The following is a 23017-nucleotide window of genomic DNA, read 5'->3' as shown; positions in this document are numbered from 1 at the left end:
AGGGCTGCTCTGCCAAGGACGGGGAGGTTGCCAGCCCCTCTCCCTCTAGAGAGGACAACAAAGGGGGTCCTGGGAACCAGTAAATCTGAATTGCATCCCTAGTGGGACAGTGAAATCGAGTCACTGTGCACAGACCCGTCGGCTGGGAAAGGTGATGGAGCCGCTGTGAGGTGCTTGCAAACCTACCAGAGTGGCACTGGGCGCACGGGTATGGCTGTTTCCAGATCGCCTTCGGGAAGTTTCCCACAAAAGGTTGTTCAAGAACGTGATTTAACTGTGAATGAAAGAAAGGTCCTTCTATGGAGCTGGTTTAACCTTACCCTTTGCTTCCTCGCTTTTAATGGTCACTTTTCAGGACCAGCAGCAGGCCCCCCAAGGATCAGTGTCGCAGCTGAGCTGATGGTGGACAGGCTCATGTGCCCTCCATAAACAGCATCTCCTGGAGACAAAACACCAGACCTTGGATCTGACCCAGCGTGGTATTTTGTTTTAGTCTAAGAGGTTCTTGGCTGAGCTGCTGTGAACATCCTAGTGCAATACTGCCATGTAAATGAGACCTGTGGTGGTGTTTATGTCCTTCTTTAGTATCTTTTCCTTGTGCTGCTCGTTGCTCTGACAGAGGGTCTGTTGATTCAGCACGAGAGATTTAATAATTTTTCATTAATTTCTTCTTAGACCCCTGCCTTAAAATGTCGGCTTATACCCTGTCCAGAGCCGCCTTTCTGCACGGTTCTGGGTGTGTGGTTGCACAATAAATACCTCGGGAGTGGCGAGGGCTGTGCGTGCCAAGACAATAGCTCCTGGGTTTTCCCATCTGTGAAACTTATATCTTGTAATGCTGGCAAATGTTGCAGGAACCTTGTTATAAGAGTAGTTTACTTACTGTTAGGAGGGGCAGCACAATTATACAGCGATGGTGCGTGGTGAATATTGGCAGGAGAATTGAAACTTGGGGCGGATGAATAGAGTTCATGGCCAGAGAGGGTGGTGAACTCCGTACGGACTCAGGTCATGGAAGATCAGAGCCTTCAGTTTGCTCATCGGACTAGAAAACCTGATTATTTCATTTTAGCGGTGTGAATGGCTTGTGCGTTCTCCCTGGCACTCTGGTGTGAATGGAGCAGAAGTGGACAAGGACTCGGGCTCGATGTGCACGAGACTTGCTCCAAGTCGGAGCATTTACAGGGGACAAAGTGATCACGCTTTGCCAAAAGAGGTACAGCTGGGTGCTTGTTCCAAACCCGGCATCTTTCCTGTGGGTAGATGCGTTTGTGCCTGCTGGCCTTTCTGTGCCCAGCGCCGTCAGGCTGTCGTACTGATGGACAACGCTTTGACAAGACCTCCTGGCTCCCACCGCCGTGAGCCCGTCTCTCCAATGCCCAGCCCTGCATCCGGAGCAGGGTTTCAGTTCTCCCTTTGCATTTCTGCACTTCACTTGTTGTAAATGTCGAAATGTTGTGTGATATGAAACCGCGAGCACTGGCCAGTTCCCCGTAAATTCAAAGCCTATCGTTTTCGCAGATGTCAACTCTGTTTTTTGGGGGAATCCCTCAAGGAAATCGGTGGCCTTCCTGGTTACTTTTTAACACCTGGGTTTCTACTAGTGAAGCATGTTTTGCATTTCTGTTGCCACTGACCATCTTCTACGAGATGTTCCTTGTATAGAACGATACGATAGTCCAGCAGGTGACACTGGCCATCACCCGTAGAGCTTTCTGAGGCATGAAGTTGAAGTGTCCACCAGAAGTTTAATTTCTTATCATGGCCTTGATGGATGTTGTTTGAACCTCCACTGAAATCAGCTTGCCTGGCTTTCAGTGTCTGGAAGGGTCTTGAAAATTGGGCGGTGAGCTCCATCCAGAGATGCGGCATTTCCCAAACTGGGGTGTTTTCCAGCTGCAGGCAGCTTGTTGAATATTTTTCTTCTAGGAGCTTCATCCAGGATATGTTTCATGGCCCAACTGCAAATTGTTTAAACAAGGAATTAGCTCTTTTCCCATTGATGTGGTAAAACTAGTCCACGCTCCTCTGAAAATATTACTTAGGGTAAACATCTGAAATGCTTCCTCTTGCGTCAGGCTCTCGCGTTCTTCTGCAGCGTTCTGTGCATTTGGCTCGCAGGGTTAGACGTGCTGGCCAAACTTGATGACCTCCTGAGTGACTCTTGCATGGCCAAACTTGATGACCTCCTGAATGACTCTTGCATATGAGCTCCGTTGCAACACAATGTAATCGTTTTGTTAAAAAAAAAAAACTTTAATTTTTTAATTTAAAAATCCTAACCTTTCCTCTAAATAAAATAGGTAAAAAGCCATCATTTTTTCTCATTGGCTTTTCTCCTATTTTGTAAAATACTTAAGAGAGTAGGAATATAATTAGCTAGTGCGTATCCTCTTGATTTGGTGGTTACTCAATATCAGGCGAGTAGGGAAAATGCGAAGCCCCAGAGGAGCAGAATTCCCCTCCTGCCGAGCAAACACCCGTCAGCGCCGGGTGGGTATTTACGTGTGCTCTGTGTTACTTGTACGCTGCCTTATTTTGTCATATGTCACAAAATCAGAGTAGGTTTCCCTCAAAGAGGGGCTTGCTGACTGCTGTCCATCTTGTCTTCTCTAGAACTGTTACCCGTGAGTGTTCTGGCTCTCGGGTGTGAGCTCAGGCTGTACAAATCCATCACGGTGACTTAATTCACTTGCTGGTGTTGGCTGATGAACCAGCCGCAGTGTAACCTGGGGGGTGTCGGTTCCTTTAGAGATGTCAGAGCATCCCACAGTACAAAGAAAGTGGATTTTAGGGCGTAGATTGGCAGGTGAGTGAGAAAATGAGTGGGGATTCTGGAGAGCCAAGAAATAAATGTTCCGTTTTGTTTTTTTGGAGCAGTGTCCACCTCCAGCTGGGCTCTGTGCTGTAGAGATTGCTCAGAGTATGGTGAACAGTGGCTGGACTGCACAAGATAAATATTCTTTCATTAGTTGCCTCTGGTACTTGTTCGGGTTCTGAAAGGCTCAAATAGCAAGAGTAGCTGAGAATGTATTGAGTGAGCAGGAAGGACTGAAAGATTGATGTGGTTTTTCCTACGGGACGCGAGCAGCCATGCAGGGTGTCGGGTGTTTTCTTTGTAGGCCGTGTTTCCATTTGGCTATTTTTAAAGGTGATCAGAAGACTGATTCCCTGATCACAGAGCAGATGGTGGCCCAGTGTCCCTTGAGAAATACGCTCCATTTTAGCTGTTTTGTAAAATAAAGGCACAGTAATGCCTGTGTTTGGGTTGGTTGGGCATCGGGGGCTCCACTCTCACACGGAACAGCGCTGTTTCCCAGCCTGCTGGGGGTTTCTTTACAGCAATAGGAACCCATTCATCCCAGGTACATGATCAACTTTTAATTGAGATGGTTTGGCTCAGAGATGGAGTTGGCAGTGGAGCTTTGTTAGGCCCAACCTACATATATGGAGGACACTGGAGTGGAAAGTGGTTTTAATACAGGTCTCAGAGTTAACTGTATGGGTTTAGAAAGTGATGCTGTTAAATTGATAGGATTCTTTTCACTGGGATTCTGTTGTCAGGTTTATTCAACACTGTCCTCTCAGTGCTGCCAAACACTTCTGCACATACTGGGACAAACCTTTTCAGCAGCCCCTCCCAGGCTGCGCTCCATCATTACACAACTTCTTCTTTCTTGATCCTTGTCATGATGCAACAGGATTTGAGCAGGACTGCAGAGACCGCAGCTTTCTGGTGAACCTTTTACTCATAAAACCTCTCAGCCTTCCCAGAACTCCTTTGGGTACTTGCTGCCATGCATTACTGTGGTGGGAGATCGGTGATGTTATGCACAGGCAGGGCTGGGCGGTCTGTCCTGTTATTATGTAATGTTCTCATGAGGTTTTTTGCAAACCCAGTTCAGCCTTCCCAGCTCCTTCCTGGAGCTGATGGTGCAGACCCTGCTGGAGACTGAGGGACCTGGGGGGTTCAGCTGGAGAACAGGAGCTGAGGGGAGACCTTCTGATCTCTGAACTGCCTGAAAGGAGCTTGGAGCCGGGGGGGTCAGGCTCTGCTCCCCAGGAACAAGCGCCAGGAGCAGAGGAAACGGCCTCAAGTTGCGCCAGGGGAGGTTGAGGTTGGATGTGGGGAACAATTTCTTCCCCGAAGGGCTGTGGGGCATTGGAACAGGCTGCCCAGGGCAGTGCTGGAGTCACCATCCCTGGAGGGGTTTAAAAGGTGTTTAGATGAGGTTCTGAGGATGTGGTTTAGTGCTGGAGTTAGGTTAATTGTTGGACTTGATGACCCTGAGGGTCTCTTAGAACTGAAATGATTCTATGACCCTTGTGCTTTGGGTGCTCTGCTTGAAAGTGTCTCCATATTGAACAATCCATGCAAATACAAGCACTTTTTTCTGATGAAATGGTGACTTCTTCCAATTATCTTGCACAGCTGGTGTCTCTGAACTTCACATTTCAATGTAATCTGTGTTCTCAAGGACGTATTTTAGAGGGCTCTCTCTACTCAGGTGTTGTTCCTGTGTCAGATGTGATATGTGAGGCTGGGGGTGGAGTGAGAAATGGCATTTTTTGCAGTTTTGATGGCAGCCATTCCCAAACTATCAAGCTGTCTCCAGGCGGACCCTTCTTCAGGCTGCAGATTCGCTGGCTCTCCCGAGAGCAGCCGGGGCCAGATGGCAACGGGAGGCGCGGGAGCAGCTGACGCCGCGGGAGCCGATCACGCAGCCCCCGGGTGCCAGCGCAGGTGTCGGAGGGGCCGGGGCTCTCGCTGTCCACGCGACACACACGTGAGCCCGTTCCCCGGGTGGCCGAGCTCCGCCTGGCATTTCAGCCGCTCTAATTCTGGATGCTGGGCAGATCGGGGGCCCGTGAGCCCGTCTGGCCGCCCCCAGTGACCTTGCACGTGCGGAGGGAAGGTCCTCCCTTCACCTCGTGCTGTGCTCTGGGAGAGCAGGAGCTGGAGACCCTGCTGTTCCCATCCCGTGCTCCTCATGCAGAAGTTCGGACCTGTGCTTAAGATGGATTTTAGGCTCTGAGCGTGTTTTAGATCAGATGACGCCAAAGGTGTTTCGGGGCAGACATTCCCACAGTCCCCATCTGTGCTTTGCTCTGATTCCCCGCTGCAAATTATTCCTGTGATGTTGCGTCACGTGAGAATGGGCCCTTTCCCTCTTCCAACACCTTTTTCAAACTGCTTTTTCTTGAGGCTGTTTTCCAGTAGCTACATTGCAAAGCCTTTTTCCCGCATTAAGCAAAACTGCTCTGTGGGCTGCTGTCACCTCTGCTGCTCCGGGAATGAGACCCGGTGGCTTTGGGATGCTTTGCTTTGCTCTGAAAACTTGCCTTCCAGGTGCCCCACAGCCCAGCTGTGCTTGGTAACTTTGGGTTAATGCTTTTATTTGAGGGTGATGTGGTTACAGGAGCTTAGAGGAGAAACTTAAATGATCTTCAGCCCTGTTAGTCCTCAGTGGGAGCATGTACAGGGGTCAGATGGGCTTTGTGCCTTAGTTTGCTTTGGCCTGTGATTTTTCTGTTCCTGACTCTTGGCGGGTCTGCAAATGGTCTGGCAAGTCTTGAAAACTTGTAACCCTCCACTTGTTTGGCTTCATTTAATCATTTTCTGCTGTACACCAGCTTCTCTTAGTGGTGTTATAACCCTTGTAAACCGTAATTATCATTGGCAATTACCTTGGAAACCATAATTCCCACTGATGCAACCTGTGCTTCCTGCTGCTCCCTGCAAATGCTGCAGCAGTGTTGCATAGGGGAGCTGTATTAATCCATTACTCAGGTTATGCAAATTATTTTTATTTAGAAATCTGGTAAAAGAGAGAGACCAAACAGCATTGCTGATTTGGTTGTGGGTCAGCTTTTCTTCATCCATTTGGGTGCTCTGTAGCAGGTTAAGAAGGTACCTCCCCTCCCTACTGCTCGTTATCTCACAGCTGAGATGGGCTCTGCTCACTTGGGTGGGCAAGGTAAGGCGCTCTCGGTGACGTGATGAGTGGTTGAAGCCGTCCCCTGCTTTGAAGAGTCCTGTAGTCAGCCCTGGTGCTTGGCAGAGCGCAGAAACTTCTTAACCTGCTTTGACACAAACACCCAGACGTGCATCTGCCTGCAACTCCCCTCGCCTGCGCTGCTGCTCCGCACCCCGACCGCTGCGCAGCATCAACGCTTGAGTCAATGTGGCTCTATAGAAACGTTCACCTGCTCCTGCAAATGACTTTCCCTACCACACAGTGTATGTACAACATTAAATCGTGCGGTCACTCTAACACGGAAGCTTAACCTTGATTTAGCTACATGGGCACCAGGTGAAGTGGGTCTATGGCTCTGCGTCTGCCAGCTCTGACTCCCAGCTGAGCAGGCGGTCGGTCCTTGAGTCTCCTGTAAGTGTGGTCGTGCCACAAGTGTTCAGGTTCCCACCAAGTTTTCTCCCTCCCTTGCCCAGGGTGAATTCTCCACGCGATCGTTTCTTGCTGAGGTGCTGGTGGGGCCGCTGAAGGTTTGTGCTGTGTGGGTTCTGTGCATCACGGTGCCTCTTCAGAAGCAGAGAGAGCCCATTATTTTAACTGCTGGCAGAATGGAGCAGTTTGAGAAGTGCTCTGTAGAGCCTCTGGTCCCTCTAAGATGTTGACAGGGACCTATTCTGTGTAGTCCTTGGCACCACCATCCTGCCCACCACTGTGGTGATGTCCCTGATGCCCTTGGGCTATCTAGTCCTTGCAAGGAATGGCTGCAGGTAGCTATGAAGCTGTCTGCTCTGCATGAAACCTGACTTGTTCATCAAGGCACCGATGTGGAGGAGAACGCCTGCCTCAACAAGTCCCCAGTTGTGCATCTGTGTGTTTAGTTTAAAGGCCATGCATTTACTTAGTCGATGGGTGGTTCAGCTGAGACCATCTGGCCAAAAAATGCCTTTCTTCAGCTGAGCGAGCACACAACACGCAGTATGTAAAACATGAGCTTCCCAAGTGCTAAAAAACTCATATACATTCCTGCTGTGACACAGATGATACTGTAAAATTTTGCATTACTACTTGCTAAATGCAGGACTCAGTTTGAGGGAGATGAGGAGAACATCAGACTCAAACTGTGTTTCACCATCTATTTCATCTAATGATGTATCTGGGAAGTTTGGGGAGCTGAAAATTGGTTTTTCCTTTCAGAAGAAAGCTTGCTGTTAAATCAAAGATAGCATGCTAGCAAACGCAGCAGTGCCGCTGCCAACTATTTCCATCACCAGTTCTTAAAAAGAGATCTATTTGGGGGATGTTGGATTCTGCAGGGCTTGAGCTGCACGCTGTAGGTATGGAGGTGAGCGCTGCAATCATGTTTTCAGAAGCATTATTTTTATTTCCTTTACAATTTAAATTGAATTTCAATTTAATTGAGTCTGTGTGAGAGGCTCAGGACTGACAGCTCTTGCTTATATCCCATGCCGATGGGAAGATGCTGCTCGCAGAACTTTGCTGCCAGGAGTTTACAGGCTGGCTTTTGACGCACAGAGTACTTGGTAGCATGCGAGTGGGCATTCCTGTAAATACATAATTCTCTGGGCTTTTGTGCCAGAGAAGAAGACAAAGCAAGCTCTGAGAGCTGCTGCAACCTGCTGAGTGTAGCTGTGGGCACTCCAAACTATTTTCAGACACTGGGAGACATAAAGCACTCATCTGCTCTTGCAAGATTGCTTGGGGGCCTTTGCTGGAAATGCAGTGAAAGGAGGAGCCCTGTCCTGTAGAAACGTGGATGTGACTCATTTCACATTAAGCACAAGATCATCTTAAAATGCAGAGCCTGAGGTTTGCCCTGCTGATGCCAGTGGAGCTCTTTCACAGTCACGCAAATTAACAGAAAGGACTTTGAAAACCTTTGCAAAACTTTTACTTTCTCTTGGACTTTGCCTTTCTCCCGCAGCGCCCCACGTGCGCTGGCTTTGAGGACAAGCCTGGCTGCATTCCCTGGTCTGAATTTCCTTCCCGAAGCCCAGTGAGGAGGAGGACCTGCTGTATTTGAGATGCGCCTCTCGTGTGCAGGGGGAGCAGGGACATCCAAATGGTTCCTCGCATCTGGGTGGCTCCAGGCAGGTCCGTGTCCCTCAGGGGCAGCGTGTGTGGTGGCTCTGCAGGGCTGCGCACCCCAGGACCCACAGTTTGGTGTGTCCTGGCTGCCATCTCAGCAAGTGTTTGCTGCTCAGTGCTGCCTTCTATGAGGGCTCTGTCTCCATCCCACCAGCAGCCCACCTTGTGGCAGCAGCGACCACCCCTGAAGCAAACTGGCACCTGCAGAGACCAGTTTGAAGAGCACGGCACGGCCAGGCTCCGCTGGAATCTAAGAAGATGCATTAGAAATGCGGCCAGTGAGTCAGGGAGCTGAGATGTCCTGGAGCGCGGGATTGCGGGGTTTTTGTTGGTGGTTTAGCACACAGAGCCTTCCTTTCCCTTCTTAGGCGGCTATTGCACCACCAAGTTGATGGACAAACCTGGTTGCTCTGGCACAGGGAATCTACATGGTCTCTGCTGCTGTGTCCTTGGCTAAATCTGCCTCCAGCCAGAACAGCGTTTCACCTACAGCACCCAGCAGAGCCCCCAAATAGCACCCGCGGGCTGCCTGCCTGCCTACCTGCCTTACATGGGAAGCCTTCCAGATGGGACAGCCTGTGCTAGGCTTCCCTCCTAACGTGTTTATCTCTTGCTAAAGGTTGTAATTAGATCCTACGTGGCAGCAGAGCAAAGGGATGTCCCTCTCCCTGCCCTGTTCTGCAGGTTGACGCTGGGCTGGGGGCTGGGTTGTCCAGGATCTGCCCACAGTACCCTGCAGACCCCAGTGCAGAGATCTTCAGGTGAGGGATTAGTGATCTGGGATGCTCCAGCTTGCATTTTGGAAGCATTATAATTGTCTTTAAGAGATATTTCATAGCAAGGGCCATAGCTGAGGGGCAGAGCTGTGCACACACTGATACTGGACGTCTGGATCCAAAGAGATTTGCACAGCGCTGGCCTGGATGTTGCTGCATCTGTGGTGTAGATGTACCAAGGAAAACCTCTGCACGGCAAGGGAAGGCACTTAGCCTGCCGCCAAATGCAACAGAAGCTGATGCTCTTCCTTCCAGATCAGTTACAGCTGCTCAGTTCAGCATTGAAATCAACTCTTGGATCTTTGACCCTCAAATAATAAAATAAAAAACTCTCTGATTTCCTGGTTTCTCTTTACTAGCTGAGAGCCCTACTGTAAGGGACCTTGTCTAATGGCTTCACATGCATTTAGCTCAAAGTGATGCTCTTGGTCATGATGGGGAGAGGAAGCTGCTCAGATGCCAGGGCTGAGCATCATGTCCTGGGCACTGGTTCTCATTCCCACGCTTTTCTTTTTCTTTGTATTCTTCTTTCTTTCCTCTTTGAACTGAAAAGGGACCAAGCTTGCATAAAGGGTCAAGCAGGGAACCCCTTGCGGGAGCCACTAATGGGAAGACACGCTGCCCCGTGCACATCAGTGCAGGTATGGGTAGATATAATTGCTGCAGAGTGCTATGGAAGCCAGGAGTATAACTAGAATAATAGAATCACAGAATGGTTTGGGTTGGAGGGACCTTCCCAGCTGCCCCAGTGCCCCCCATGCCATGAGCAGGGACATGTTCACCAGCTCAGGGTGCTCAGAGCCCCGTCCAGCCTGGCCTGGGATGTCTCCAGGGATGGTTCATCCACCACCTCTCTGGCCAACCTGGGCCAGGCTCTCACCACCCTCAGTGTAAACAATTTCTTCCTCACGTCCAGCCTGAATCTCCTCTCCTGTAGTTTAAAACCATCAACCCTTGCCCTATTGCAACAGACCCTGCTCAAAAGTCTGCTGCTAAAAGGTGGCAGATCCATGAGTAGCTCTTGAATGGGATGGTCCAAGTGTCACCACCAGTTCTGAACCCCCTGTACTACCCAGGGCAGGAGGTATGGAGCTTCCATCAGTGGGGTTCTCCCAACTCTTACTGTGTTCCCACCAGGACTGTGTCTGCTGTTGGAGCACGTGGCCACTGTCACACTGACACAGTGGCACAGATTTACGTGAGAAATGATGGTGTTTCTTCATTTCTGCAATGCGGGAGCCCTCCTCCTATTTGCGTTGCTGGGGGAAGGGGGAGCAGTGGCTAGTTTTAGCTAGAATTCAGTACATATTTTTTGTATGCTTTGGACTGTTTGAGATGTTAAAGAAGTGAGGTTGCTGCTCCCAACTTAGACAGAGCCTGGCTGCAGTCCTAAGGGAGGTCACGGCGTGGAGGTGCTTCCTGGCTTCTCCCCAACATCAGAGGTTTTCATTTGGCTGCACATCCTCAAGGGGACACTTTTCCAGGGGGACTGTCAGCTGAGAGTGACAGCTCTGTTCTTTGATGGATCACTGATCTTTCGGTGCTGGCTGCCTTGGGGAGAGTCCTGGGAAGGTGTCTCCCTCCTGGGTGTGGGAAACCACTGCTCTGCGGAGTGTGAAGTCATTTCAGGTTGTTCATTAACCTCCCGATCTGCTGGGAGTGCCACCTCATTTGCATGGCTGAGGCGTTGTGTCACGTTAAAATGGGCTGGTTTTTACTTTGGTAGCAAACCATTTCCATAGGGATGCAACATTCCCGTTCCATCTCTTGATGCATCTCTTGGTTCTTCTTCCCATTCCTGTGTCTAATGGCAAAGTCCCACTGAACCAGCACCGGGGCTGCAGGAGTCCAGAGCTGTTTCACAGAGGATCATGGAGAGAATAATGCAGAGCAGGCATGGCAGTGAACAAATACATACGAGTATATTTATCTATGACCTTGGAAAATAAGACAGCCCTTGGCATCCCATCGCGGTCCATCAGTCAGTAGGTATTTAAAGGCTGAGTGTTGCTGCACGCCAGCACTGGCCAACGTTTCATGCAGATGTATCTGCAGACGTACGTGTGTGTGAGCAAGGGTGCTGCACCAGAAATCCAAGGTTTCTCTTGAGCATATGCACTCTTAGCTTTGGTTCTTTTAGACCTTTTTTGCCTCTCTTTACTCCAAAAGTAGCATGTATTTCCACTGCATGCAATCGATCACTGTCAGATATAGTGATCTGCACAAGGATGGGGACTTTGGGCTAAATTGTTCTACTATTGGAGAACTTGAGTCCAGGATTGGATTTCTGGGGTTTGGTCATTCTGTGCTCGGAAGGGCAGGTGAGGACACACACGTTCAGAGCAGTAAGTATCTGGATTTGTAGTGTCACTCTTACCTTGTACTGTTTGTACATTAACAAATATCACCTTGTTTTTCCAGGGAAGGCAACGAACCTGGGGATTCTGCGAAAATCACATACAGCGAGTTGCTGCACAAAGTCTGTCAGTTTGCCAATGTCCTCCGCAGCCAAGGTACGTGGCTGAAGCAATAGGACCACTGGATGCCGGGAAGGTGTTACACCAGGATTTTGGAGATTGGGTTCATTTTTTGCATGGTTGCCAGTCTGTTGAGAAATTCTGTGCAAAATGCTTCACTTGTCTGTCTGCTTCCACAGCTGTAAAGTGGGGTGGATGCAATTTTGCTCTGCAATGCACTTTTTGGGGCTTAGGAACGTGGTTTAGTGCTAGATTTAGATTATAGTTGGACTCGATGGATCTTAAAGGGTCTCTTCCAACCAAAATGATTCTATGATTCTGTGATGTGGAGATTCATCTCTGGCTCTGTCTGTGAAAGTGAATCAGTGTTGGTCTTGTCAGCTGGACAAGGAGGAAACCTGTGCTCTAAACTTTCTGCTTTGGGGTTTTCCAGCGAGCAGGGGGTGCTGGTTACCTCTCTGCTTCCTTTGAGGGCTGTGTTTGCTGAGAACGTGGAGTGTTCATTGCACTTGTCTTACAAGAGCCACAGGGCTTCAAATGCAAAACCCAAGGCTGGTTCAGCTTTTAACTCCAGCCGAAGCTTTCTTACGTGCATATAAGTGTTGATTTAAAATCATTAGTTTCTTTCTATATCCTGTTCTTTTAACATATGATGTGTTCATTTGGACAAATGGCACGTTCATTTTCCCTCCACAGGCGTGAAGAAAGGAGACCGCATTTCCATCTACATGCCAATGATCCTGGAGCTGGTCGTAGCCATGCTGGCCTGCGCCAGGATCGGGGCCGTGCACTCCATTGTGGTAGGGACGCGCTCTCCGTGTTGCGCTCAGAGCCGAGCTGTTGGGGCAGGGCAGCTCTTGTTTTAGGGAGATTGGGGGATGAAGGAGCTGGAAAAGATGGGAAATTAAATTAAGGTGCTGTTTCCCAGCCCTTTTCTGCATTAACTGTAGAACGAGCTCCTTTAGCTTTCTCCATCAGTGCCTGGCGGTATCGTTTACCATGGGTGAACTGCACAGCTGCTGTTGGGTTCTTTGGGTTGTTTTTTTGGTGTGTCCTTGCTAACTTGGTTGTGTGATCTCTGTCAGTTTGCAGGTTTCTCAGCAGATTCTCTCTGCGAGCGGATTCTCGACTGCGGTTGTTCTCTGCTCATCACGGCGGGTAAACCCCACTTCTGTGCCTCCGAGCCATTACTATTGCTTGTCTGAAAAGTCTTTATTTTAAAAGGCAGACGCGCTTGGAAGAGGAAGGGGCAGTGGATCAGCTGAGCTGCCGCAAGGCTGATGCTCTGCTTGTAGCTGTGCTTGAGTCCTGTTTTCCACTTTGAACATACAGTGAAGCGCCTGAGCAGCCCTCCCGCTTCGTCCTGTTGTGCATGGTGTCACCAGCTGCTAATGACATGCTTCCAAATGCTTCTCATCCATGTTCCTCATCAAAATCAGCCAGATGTTTGCAAGATGTATCATTTATGAGGCAGTTGTAATACGAGAATTCCCTCTTCCCAATTTCAAGGAATTTTCTGTTGCAACTGTCGCCTGGTAAAGCAAGGGATCTAGGGAGGGGGAGTGTTTGCATGTAAGCCCGCTGCATTTCCCCAACTGTTTTTTTCAATTGTGCAAAAAATAGTGGGTTCATTAATAGGTCCACAGTATGGAAAGGGCCCACTAAACTTTGCAGCCTGTGTTCTGGCCACGTTGGGTTATTCCCCAGAGAATATTCCCAGGAGACTTGTCAGTGAAAGTTGGAACCTCTCCCAGGGAAGGAATTTCACCATTTCTCTTGGCATCTGTTTCTCTAGGCTAAAAGGGCATATTAGGAAACTTTTCCCAGCAGCTTCCTGTCTGCTTTCCCTCACTGCACTGCACGAGCTCTGCCCTGCCCTCCTGAAACTGCTTGTTGAATCCCTCTGATGTTTTCTTGACCATCTTGCAGATGCCTTTTTTCGAGGGGACAAGCTGGTGAACTTGAAGCAGATTGCAGATGAAGCTCTCCAGAAATGTAAAGACAAGTAAGTATGGATTCCCTTGTAAGAAGGGCTTTGTGGGAATCTGCTCGTGCACAAATGGAAGTGTTTGTAGGTGAGCAGACTCTGCAACAGGTCAGACACAAGCTGCGTACAGAACCACAGGCTGGTTGGGGTTGGAAGGGGCCTCTGGAGATCACTCCAGATGTGGCCTCACCAGGGAAGAGCAGAGGTCAGGAGCCTTTCAGAAGTAACACACGCTTGGACTCCCTTGTCTTAAAAATATTTTAACTTTCCTCTTGTCTGTTCTGACCTGAAGACCCACATATAGGGGGAGGATTTGCTGGAGACAGACTGATCCACCACCGTTATGGCCCATGGCAGATCTGCAGCAGCAGCTCGTGAAGTGGGAGGGAATAATGCACCATGGTACCAGTTGTGACCAGTTGGACACAGTGCCGTGGGGCATGTTGAGACTTCAATCTTGCTCCAAAGCCCCTAATTCAACAATCATGAAATAAACCAGAAGTGATTCAAGTTTGGGAAATGGCTGTGTAAATAGGGACAGGTGCTCCAGCTGACAAGCACCAACACGTGTGCAGGATCAGGGCCTGACTGTGCACAAATATATGGTGAAGCTGCTTTATTTAAGTATCTGCACTGAGATACTGTAAACCATAGACAGATCTGTCATCAGATTTTACAGAAAGGGAAATAATCATATGAAATGACTTTGCCAAGCTTACAGACACAATGTGGTCTTGTTAGATCAAACATGAAAATTCAGGGCAGATGCTCTGTATGTTAGAAATTCAAACTCTTGAAAAGCATTTTAAACTCTAAAACCTTCCGATCCCTGACATTCTGTGTGAACACATGAGTTCATGTGCCTGTAAAAGTAGGTACCTGGGAGGACAGAAGTGATCCTGGAGTTGGGAATTAACTGATGGAGACAGTGTGTTGGTATCCTGACAGGGCTGAAGGGAGATAAGATCGTTGTGTTATAGGTCGGCTGTGTTGGCCCTCATAAGTGGACAAACGCCGCTCTTTTCCTTGGTGTGTAATTTGGCTTTGGAAGCCTTTCTTCCTGAGTCAGGCAGCTGGTCACGCGTAGGGATGGGAGCAGCCACCTCGTATCTCCTGAGTGCTGTGGGAGCTCGTTTGTGGTCCCAGGTGGTAAAATTTGGGATTTGGATGGAACCTCCCCAGCAGTGACCTATGAGAGATGCTCGGGGGATTCCCGCTTCCTTCGTAGGAACCGCACCGGATAAATCCCCAGTGAGCCGTGACCGTTCCTGTTCTCCCAGCGATGTTCCTGTGGCCGGTGTCCCTGGCAGTTCATGGTGTGCTTGGGGTTTGCACAGCAGCATGTGCTTCAGCTCAACAAAAGCCGCCCAGGCATCTGCTCGGGCTCCAGTGCTACCCATAGAGCCCACGATGGGCAGGCTTTACCCCTGCCCCAACAGCCGGATCTGACAGCTCCTGCCTTTTACAGGGGCTCCCCTTTGAAAAAGTGCATTGTGGTGAAGCACCTGGGGAGGGAAGAACTTGCGGTGGACGGGACATGCAGCAAGTCTCCCCCTCTCAAAAGGCTGTGCCAGGATGTACAGGTATGTTCCTGGAGGGTGTGAGGGGGAAAGGTTTATTGCCCAGCAAATCAATCAGTGCAGAACCACTGCAGTGATTCGTGTGGATGCTCCCGGTCACTGAGTCCTACTCCTGTTTCCTCCCCTCCTTGCTGTTGTTGTGTTACAAGTGGTGTGGAAAAGGGTTCCTTTGCCTTACCACGGTGCTCTCCCCGCTGCTTCCTCTCCCACCATCGCTCGCTGCCAGGCTGCAGCACCCCCGAGCGCAGCGGGTACGCCTGCCAGAGCCATGAGGACAAGGTGCCCCTTTTCCTCCACCCAGCGAAGAACTTGACCTTCCTAATCCTGTATTTATCTCCCCATTTGTGTGAGGAGCAATGCTGTCCCGCACCGTGGCTGTGACAGTGGCAGCGGGAGAGGAAAACCAGGATATTTGCAGTCTCTGTCGTAGTCGCTGTGCGAGCTGTCGGAGCTGGGGCTTTCCAAGGCAACTGAAACCAGATGAAAGGACGTGGTGGGATGGGGATGGAAGGAGGGGAAGGTGTCGCGGAGCCCTGGCTGCCTGCTGAGCTCCTGAGGCTGCTGTGGAGCCCTGCCTGCCCGCATCCTGCTGCCTGCATCTGCTGGAGAGGCAGGGTGCTTTTGCTGCCAAACTGCTCTGTGCCTTGCAGTAGTGTCCTCTGTCCCTGTGTGTTTGGTGATTACTTGCACTGGGTTATCCCCAGGCTGGTGCTTGCTCAGAAATGAGTTGTATTTGGGGAGTGCATCCGTCTGAGGGACGGTCTGTGCGCATCCCTGGACAAGAAGTGCAACAGATTCTATATCTTTGAGTTAATTTTGCTCGCTTGGCTGTGTTAATTTTACTGGGGAGTTTCTTGGTGTTGGCCAGTCTGGCCATGTCTCTGGTGAGGGCAGGGTAGCTGCAAAGGGTGGGAGAACTGGAGCAGAGCAGAACTGTGTGAGGTTTCCCTGGTCGGGAGGTGACAGAGAAGCCTGTCCCTGAGCTGGTTGCTGGTGGTGAGGTTCTTGTGCAAAAGAGGAGGAGGCTGGAGGGGGCTCTCTTACCCTTTGGCTCTTGCTGCTCTACTTGTTCGGATGCTTTATTAAAGATTACTTTCCCTTGCGGGTGCATTTTACCGCGCCGTTGGCTTGTGTAACACTGTTGGGCTGTCTGTGGGCTGTGTGCCGGCTCTGTGTTTCTGCACCCAGCTGGCTGCATGTGGGGGTGGCCTCTGTGACCTGCTGTGGTGGCAGCGGGTACCCAGGGAAGGCGATGGAGATGAGCAGCTGTTTGCTCAGAGAGCATCTCCTGGCCTGGCCCCACATCCCAGCGCTCTCCACCTGCCCGGATGGTTTCCCAGCATCCAGACCTGTGGGCTTCCAGCTCCTTGCCTGCAAAGCCCGGTGTGGATCCTCTGCTTCTCAACTTTCGTATCCTCTTTGTGGATTTTTAACAGGAAAAAAAGACTGAGAGCTCACAGAGACTCCATCCCAAGGTATTTACACACAGCACTGCCTTCCATCTCCCGGCACCTCCCCGCCGCTTCCCCCTCCAGCTCTCCGCCTCCCTAACCACCCCGGCTGCACGGCACACGTGCCTTCCTAACCAGGGTACCAGCAGATGCATGTTAGCCATAGATCCCACTCGGCGCTTGGCCAGGGCTGCCCACAGTTTCGGGGTGAATGCAGTGCCACCAGCTTTGCTGCCGGAAACAAATCCGCATCCGTAAAAGCCCCCGGAGTGCAGCACGTCAGCGCACTGACGGGGAGAAATGTGGAACCTCTGGGACGCGCTGCCAGCATTCGGATGATGGTTCATCTCTCTTCCTTTTAAAAGCAGCTCTTGCGGCGCACGTCCCGTTGCGGTGAGGCTGGCAGGGCTCGCCTGCAGCTTCCCGGCTGTGGCAGCGTGCCACGGGCAGCAAACCTGGAGCTCCAGACACAACACGGGGACTCTGCCCATCCAAGGAGCTGCAGCCGCAGGACCCCATGGGCCAGCGGTCCTGGGTCTGGGGGCTGTGTGCTGTGTCGTGGGTCTGAGCAGTGGCGTTTGGGTGGTGAAATGGAGGGATTCTTGAAGGAGAGATGCAAGAAAAGTGCCTGTTGGATGGGCTGGTGTGAGCCTGCCTTGGGCTTGGTTGATGTGGTGCCTTGCGGGGAGGTTGCTGGTGGGACAAGCTTGTGGAAACTCCTTCCCCAGGTAAAGCCAGGAGCCCTGGGCATCCGTGAGAGCTTTCCAAGCGGGCTCAGGTATGCTGGGCTGCTGTACTGCCTGTGCAGGAGCTGCGTGCTGGGCCATGGGATCCCGGTGCCTCCCAGCGGCACATTGAACACCTTCAGGGCCACAGAGAGTTATGATGTAGCCCCGTGGCTGCTCTCTGTGCCTCCAGACACCCCCACTGAGGGAGCAGTGGGGACTCTGTGCCTGCCCAGCGGGCCCTTGGCTCTGCAAGGAGGAGATAGATGTTCCTCAGCAAGGCTCAGCTCAGTGTTCCTGGCCTTGCAGAGACGTCTGTGCTTCCCGGGGCTGGGGAGCTTTGTCTGCTCAGCTGCTCCAGATCTTTGAGGAAAGGCAAAAAGGTCAGATGGAGTTGGGTCTTGCGCTGAACTGAGCCACCCCAGAGGGGCAGCGAGCCAGCACAGTGCTGGGGTGACCTCTGCCCGTCAGCCTCGGTGGCTCCGTGACAGCTCTGGCATCCTGCAACAGCTCCTTCAGGCAGATGGTGCTGGGTGCCACCACATTGGAGCAGTTCCTTCTCATCAGGGTAATTAGCTTAAAAGAAGGAAAACAGATTTTTTTGGGTCTGTGGGGCCAAGCAGTGTGAGCCTGACACACTCCTTGTCCCAGCAAGGAGTGCAGGACCAGCGGGTGTGTGGATGTGCGGGGGCAGATTCGCCGCTTTGCTTTTTGGGGGCGGCCCGAGGGGCAGGAGGAGCCCGTTTGCTGTGGGAGCGCAGGGCAGCTGCTGCCGCAGCCCCGGTCCTGCGGGCTGCTCAGAGGGGTCTGTCGGCGTTGCCAGTGGTTTGGACAGTCTGCTTCAGGTTTTGCAGCCAGACCAAGCTTAAAGGTTTTCCTCATGGCTTTGGGCTGAGAAAAGGAGCTTCTGGAGTGGCAGCTGCAGCTCTGGTGCATGGTTTGCAGCAAACAGCTCCGGGGCAGAAGCTGTGCTGTGAACACCTGCCTGGATGGCCCGTCAAGGGGGTGAAGTTGGGGCTGCAGCCCCTCATACCCCATCTCTGCTTTTGGGGGGCCTGTTTCTAATCCTCTGCATTTCTCAGGTCCCCTGGAATCCCGCCGTGGACACGTGGTGGCACGAGCTGATGGGCAGTGCCAGCACCGAGTGCGAGCCGGAGTGGTGCGACTCGGAGGACGAACTCTTCATCCTCTACACAAGCGGCTCGACTGGGAAGCCCAAGGTATGATCCCCACCTCAGCGCCCACGGGGTGAACTGCAGGGACACCTCGGCTGGGGGAACCAGTGAGGGTCATGTTGGGAGGCCCCAGTAAGAAGAGAAGCCATGGAGGTCGTGGGCGAGGGGCTGTGCTGCTCATTCCTCTCAGCTGCTGTTTGAGCTCAGTGGACCGGTGATGCTCAGGATCATAGAATAGTTTGGGTTGGAAGAGGCCTTTGAATGTCATCTGGTTGGGTTGGTCAGCTTGGCTGGGGAGGATGAGGGCCCTGGTGGGAGTTTGTCCTGATGGTTGTGTGTCTTTTCCTTGTAGGGTGTGCTGCATACGGTGGGTGGATACATGCTTTATGCTGCCACCTCGTTTAAATACGTGTTTGATTACCAACCTGAGGATGTCTACTGGTGCACAGCCGACATCGGATGGATAACGGGCCATTCCTACCTCGCTTACGGACCCTTGGCAAACGGAGCAACTAGTGTGTTAGTAAGTGCTGGATGACAGCTGGGTGCTTTTAATCCAAGAAGGCAGAGCTTGTGGTGTTGAGCTGCATCCCTGCATTGCTCTGTGCCGGGTGTGCTGCCTCCTTGCCCTGGGCTCTGCGAGGAGGGGTGGCCGTCCCCAGGGCGGGTGTGGTGACCGCTGGGTGACAGACAGGCTCCTAGTTTGTGTGTGGCTTTTGGGTGCTTAATTTTTCAAACACTCCCCTGTTTCCTTCCCTGAGAACTTTGTGCAGCAGGGGAGCCAGGGCTGCTGTGGGGTAATACCAAAGCTGGATCAGGAGAAGGGAGCGATGTTGTCACTGCAGGTGCTGATTTGACAACCTGCATTTAACTCCCGTGCCTGTATCTCCCTTGGTGCTGTTCGGCTGTGACTTGTCCACAGACCAGGGAGCCACAGGCGTGTGCCCAAGGCTCCCTGGGGAGATGCAATCAGGAAAATCAGTCCCATTGGAGGAGTCCTTTTTGGGATTCTTGGTACTTTTGGTTGTGTTTGGACCTCTCACCCTGTAGCATGTGGGCTGGTGTCACTGGTAGCCACCCAAGTGTCTGTGCTGCTAGGGTGTTTCGGGGGACATTTGCTAGGGCAGCTGGGGTGGGGTGATGCCAGATCCATCCCTAGGAAGCAGTGAGAGGGGATCCTGCGCTGGGGATGCCCCTGGCATTCCTCTAAGGACATGCTGGGGTCCCTGTTGCTCTCAGCTCCTGCTCAGGAAGGTGTTGCAGGTTGGTGGCACTAAGGAACAGCTGTGTCACTGCCTTGTCTCCTGCTCAGTTTGAAGGTGTCCCCACCTACCCAGATGTCGGGCGAATGTGGAGCGTTGTTGACAAGTACAAAGTGACCAAGTTCTACACAGCACCCACAGCCATCCGGCTGCTGATGAAGCACGGGGAGGAGCCCGTCAAAAAGTGAGTGCGCCTGGTGGGACCAGGGGCCCCCACTTCTCCTCTGAGCAGCAGTTTATTTTCTGAGCAAACTAGGATCTTCTGCCTTCTACACAGCAACCTGCAGGCCATGTTGCTGCACTCCCAGTGCTAACTTCATTATGGGACTTCTGAGCATGTCCTCCTCTTGCACCATAAGCTGAGGGTAAGCTCAGAGATTGCAGGTTCTCCCTGCTCCTGACCTCGCAGAGGTGTGCTGGGCACAGAGCCCAGTGGAAAGAAGGGGCAGAGCAAAGTGGGAGGCACTAAAATTGCAGAGATCTCCTTTGTTCCCCTCTGGAAGAGGGCTGAGAGGGTGTGAACCGTGCCTGGGAGCCCCAGGGACACTTTGGGTAGCCCACAGGTTCCTGCAGGCTCGCTGCGGTGGCTCTCGGTGGCCTGCTGAGCCCCTGCCAGCCCCCTCCTCTCCGCAGGCACAGCAGGAAGACTCTGAAGGTGCTGGGGAGCGTCGGGGAGCCCATCAACCCTGAAGCCTGGCTGTGGTACTACCGCGTGGTGGGAGAAGAGCGGTGTCCCATTGTGGACACGTTCTGGCAGACAGAGACTGTGAGTCCTTGCCCGTGTGTCCCTGGGACCTCTCTTTTGCTTGTGCTCCCTGCAGGGAACGGTTTTGCACAAAGTTTTGCGCTACGGTAAAGCTTTGCATGTTTGCCGTAGTGTTTCTTGGGCTCTATGTGTACTAGTTGTCTTGCTTGCCCAGGAGATTCTGGTATGGTCTGCAAGTGTTGGATCCCCTTCTCCTCTTTCTTTCCTGGACCTCAAACAGGCTCCAAGGAGAGACCTTCCTCTCTGACCTTGCTTTCCTCCCCATCTCTGTCTCCCCAAGCAGCTCCAAAGCTTCATGCCCGAACACGGGCTCCCTGTCCCCTGCTGCGTCCTTCCCAAGGCTCTATCTCCACAACTGCGCCGAGCAGCCTGTGTCTGATGGGAATATGATGTGACCAGATGCAAACAGCCATGGGACGGGCTGGCATGGCCCAAACTCACTCATTTTTGCCTCTGTTTGCAGGGTGGCCACATGCTGACACCCCTCCCTGCCGCCACCCCCATGAAGCCGGGCTCTGCCGTGAGTACTGATGTTCCCCCCCTCAGGGGCCATGGCAAGGCCCTGCAGCAGCAGCTGCCACTGCCCAGACCCTGATCTGGGGGTCACCAGCCTGCTAGCGTGGTTGTGGGACAGTGGTACACATGGGGAGGTGGCCACCACCCCAAATCCCAGGCCTGGCCGTGTGCAGGTGCGCTCACAGGCCCCATGTGCCACAGCCTCTCCAAAGCTGCCCTTGCTCTGCCCCCCGCTGCCTCTGCTTCATGGGGTTTGGATGCTTGGGCTCACCCCCGTGTCTCCTGCTCTCTGGTCCCCATGGCAGACCTTCCCCTTCTTCGGTGTGGTCCCTGCCATCTTGAACGAGTCGGGAGAAGAGCTGGAAGGAGAAGCAGAAGGCTACCTGGTAAGGCCAGGCTGATTTCCCCACCCTTGTGTGTTCCCTGTGAGCTCCAGGACCTTCCTGGTCACATATGTGTGTCTCTACTTACTCTGCGTCCACACAAGGGACCCCCTCGGGTGGTAGGAACTCCCTTCACTGCTGTAACTCTCTGGGAGCTTTACGCTGTAAATAAACTGTTCAACTGACCGCTAAATGCACTTGCACACATGAGCAAGGCAGGAGGATGGGAACAAACCTCCAGCCAAGCCCCTTCCTCCATGCCAAACCTGGCGAGTGTATCAGCACTGGGCAGCAAATGTCTGAGTATCATCACTTGCAGCCACCACCACGTGCAGGGACTGTGAGCATCTCTATTGCTGTGGCACAGAGACTGGGTTATTGCTTTTCATCTCGCTAATTCGGGTCTGCATTTTCCACCATCAGGTGTTTAAGCAGCCCTGGCCGGGAATAATGCGCACACTGTATGGAAACCACCAGCAATTTGAAACCACGTATTTTAAGAAGTTCCCCGGGTACTACGTGACAGGCGATGGTAAGGTTGTCCGGGCAGTGCGTGGCTGTAGTAGTCTGGGGACAGCAAGTCAAATCTTGGCCGTGTCCTGGCCTCCGAGTCCCTTATCGGTTGCTCTGAGGGCTGGCACTGCTTCCTCACGCTGTCATTTCTGGCTATTTTTAGGTTGCAGGAGAGATAAAGATGGTTATTACTGGATCACAGGGCGAATTGATGACATGTTGAATGTTTCTGGTAAGAACAAGTTTTGTTTTCAGTGGGGACCAGTGTGCTTTCTGACACTAGTTAAGATGCTTTATGGGGGACACTTCTGCATCCATTTCTGACACTAGTTGAAAAAGCCACTTTGCTTTGTGGGGGGTGGGTCTGCATCTGTGACTCTGCCCAGCAACCTGCGCTCAAAGTGGATCTCATTACTGGGTCAGGTTTGCTTCGGAGAGAGACAAGTCTGTGACTTGGTGACTTTCTGTGTCATTTCCTCTGGGGACAATGCACTGGGGGGAAGAAGCTTTCTGTAACCTCATAGAGGAGGTTCTTACCCAGCTGAGGTGCCTCTGTGCTAAAGGATTTAGGGCCACAGGGGCTCACAGAGGTTGGGCAGGACCATGTGGTCCCCGGTCCAGCCGGCTGCTCCGCGCAGAGCTGACCCTGAGGCTGGCTCGGGCTGCTGGGAGCTGTGTCTACACAGGTGGAGTTTCTCCCACCTCTCTTGCCTGAGTCTTTGAGATTCAGTGTCTTCTCAGCCATTGTTTTTCACATCCTGCATTTAATAGCTTGCTCCCCCCTTTGCTGGAGGCTGTAGCCTACAGGTACTTACTGCTGCCTGCAAGATGCTGCTGCACTTGCCCCTGGATCAAACCAGATCCTTCCATCTGACCAGCAGTGCCTGATCCTCCACCAAACGGTCATTCTGGGAGTTGACCGCCTTCCCATGGGTTCCTGTGAGAGCAGTCCCAGGGTGCAGTGTCAGCGCAGCGATGCACAGGAGCGAGTTGTGCCCCTGCCCACAGAGGTGGAGCATCATTTCATCTCCCTGGGCGATGCGCTGCGGCAGCGCTGGGTCAGGGCTCCGCACATCCAGCCCCTTCCCTGCCCCTCCCAGCTGACCGTGTGGGCAGCTCTCCCAGCACCAAACCCTTCTCAGCCTGGGCTTTGGTTAATCCTGTGGCTGTGAACTGTTAAAGAAGCCAAAAGGTGGGAGGGTGAACAGCCAGGGGATCGATACCTGGCAGCCTTTGAGCAGCCCAACCCCTGCCCTGCTGAAACCTCTCTCCAGCTCTTACTTTTTCTCAAGCAAACAAAATTGGTGCTCTCAAACCTGCAGGTT

General features: G+C 52.2%; 1 protein-coding gene across 2 annotated transcripts in view; it reads left to right on the top strand.

Annotated features, from left to right (window-relative positions):
- The window catches only part of ACSS2 (acyl-CoA synthetase short chain family member 2), a 31434-nt gene that overhangs the window by 5492 nt on the left and 2925 nt on the right, over positions 1-23017 (top strand). Inside the window, exons 3-16 of one of the 2 annotated variants that reach the window (XM_082065301.1) lie at positions 11279-11370; positions 12031-12134; positions 12420-12492; positions 13264-13339; positions 14790-14904; positions 16338-16376; positions 18160-18297; positions 18605-18775; positions 19565-19698; positions 20148-20280; positions 20744-20800; positions 21102-21182; positions 21603-21711; positions 21856-21924. In XM_082065301.1, coding sequence (XP_081921427.1) covers positions 11279-11370; positions 12031-12134; positions 12420-12492; positions 13264-13339; positions 14790-14904; positions 16338-16376; positions 18160-18297; positions 18605-18775; positions 19565-19698; positions 20148-20280; positions 20744-20800; positions 21102-21182; positions 21603-21711; positions 21856-21924 — 1391 coding nt within the window. The remainder of the gene's footprint in view (positions 1-11278; positions 11371-12030; positions 12135-12419; positions 12493-13263; positions 13340-14789; positions 14905-16337; positions 16377-18159; positions 18298-18604; positions 18776-19564; positions 19699-20147; positions 20281-20743; positions 20801-21101; positions 21183-21602; positions 21712-21855; positions 21925-23017) is intronic. The other variant, XM_082065302.1, reaches the window with a different exon arrangement.

Source organism: Streptopelia decaocto (genome assembly GCF_964273445.1).
Source record: "Streptopelia decaocto genome assembly, chromosome: 14".
Classification (NCBI taxonomy): domain Eukaryota; kingdom Metazoa; phylum Chordata; class Aves; order Columbiformes; family Columbidae; genus Streptopelia; species Streptopelia decaocto.
This window is presented reverse-complemented; position numbering and strand designations above follow the sequence as displayed.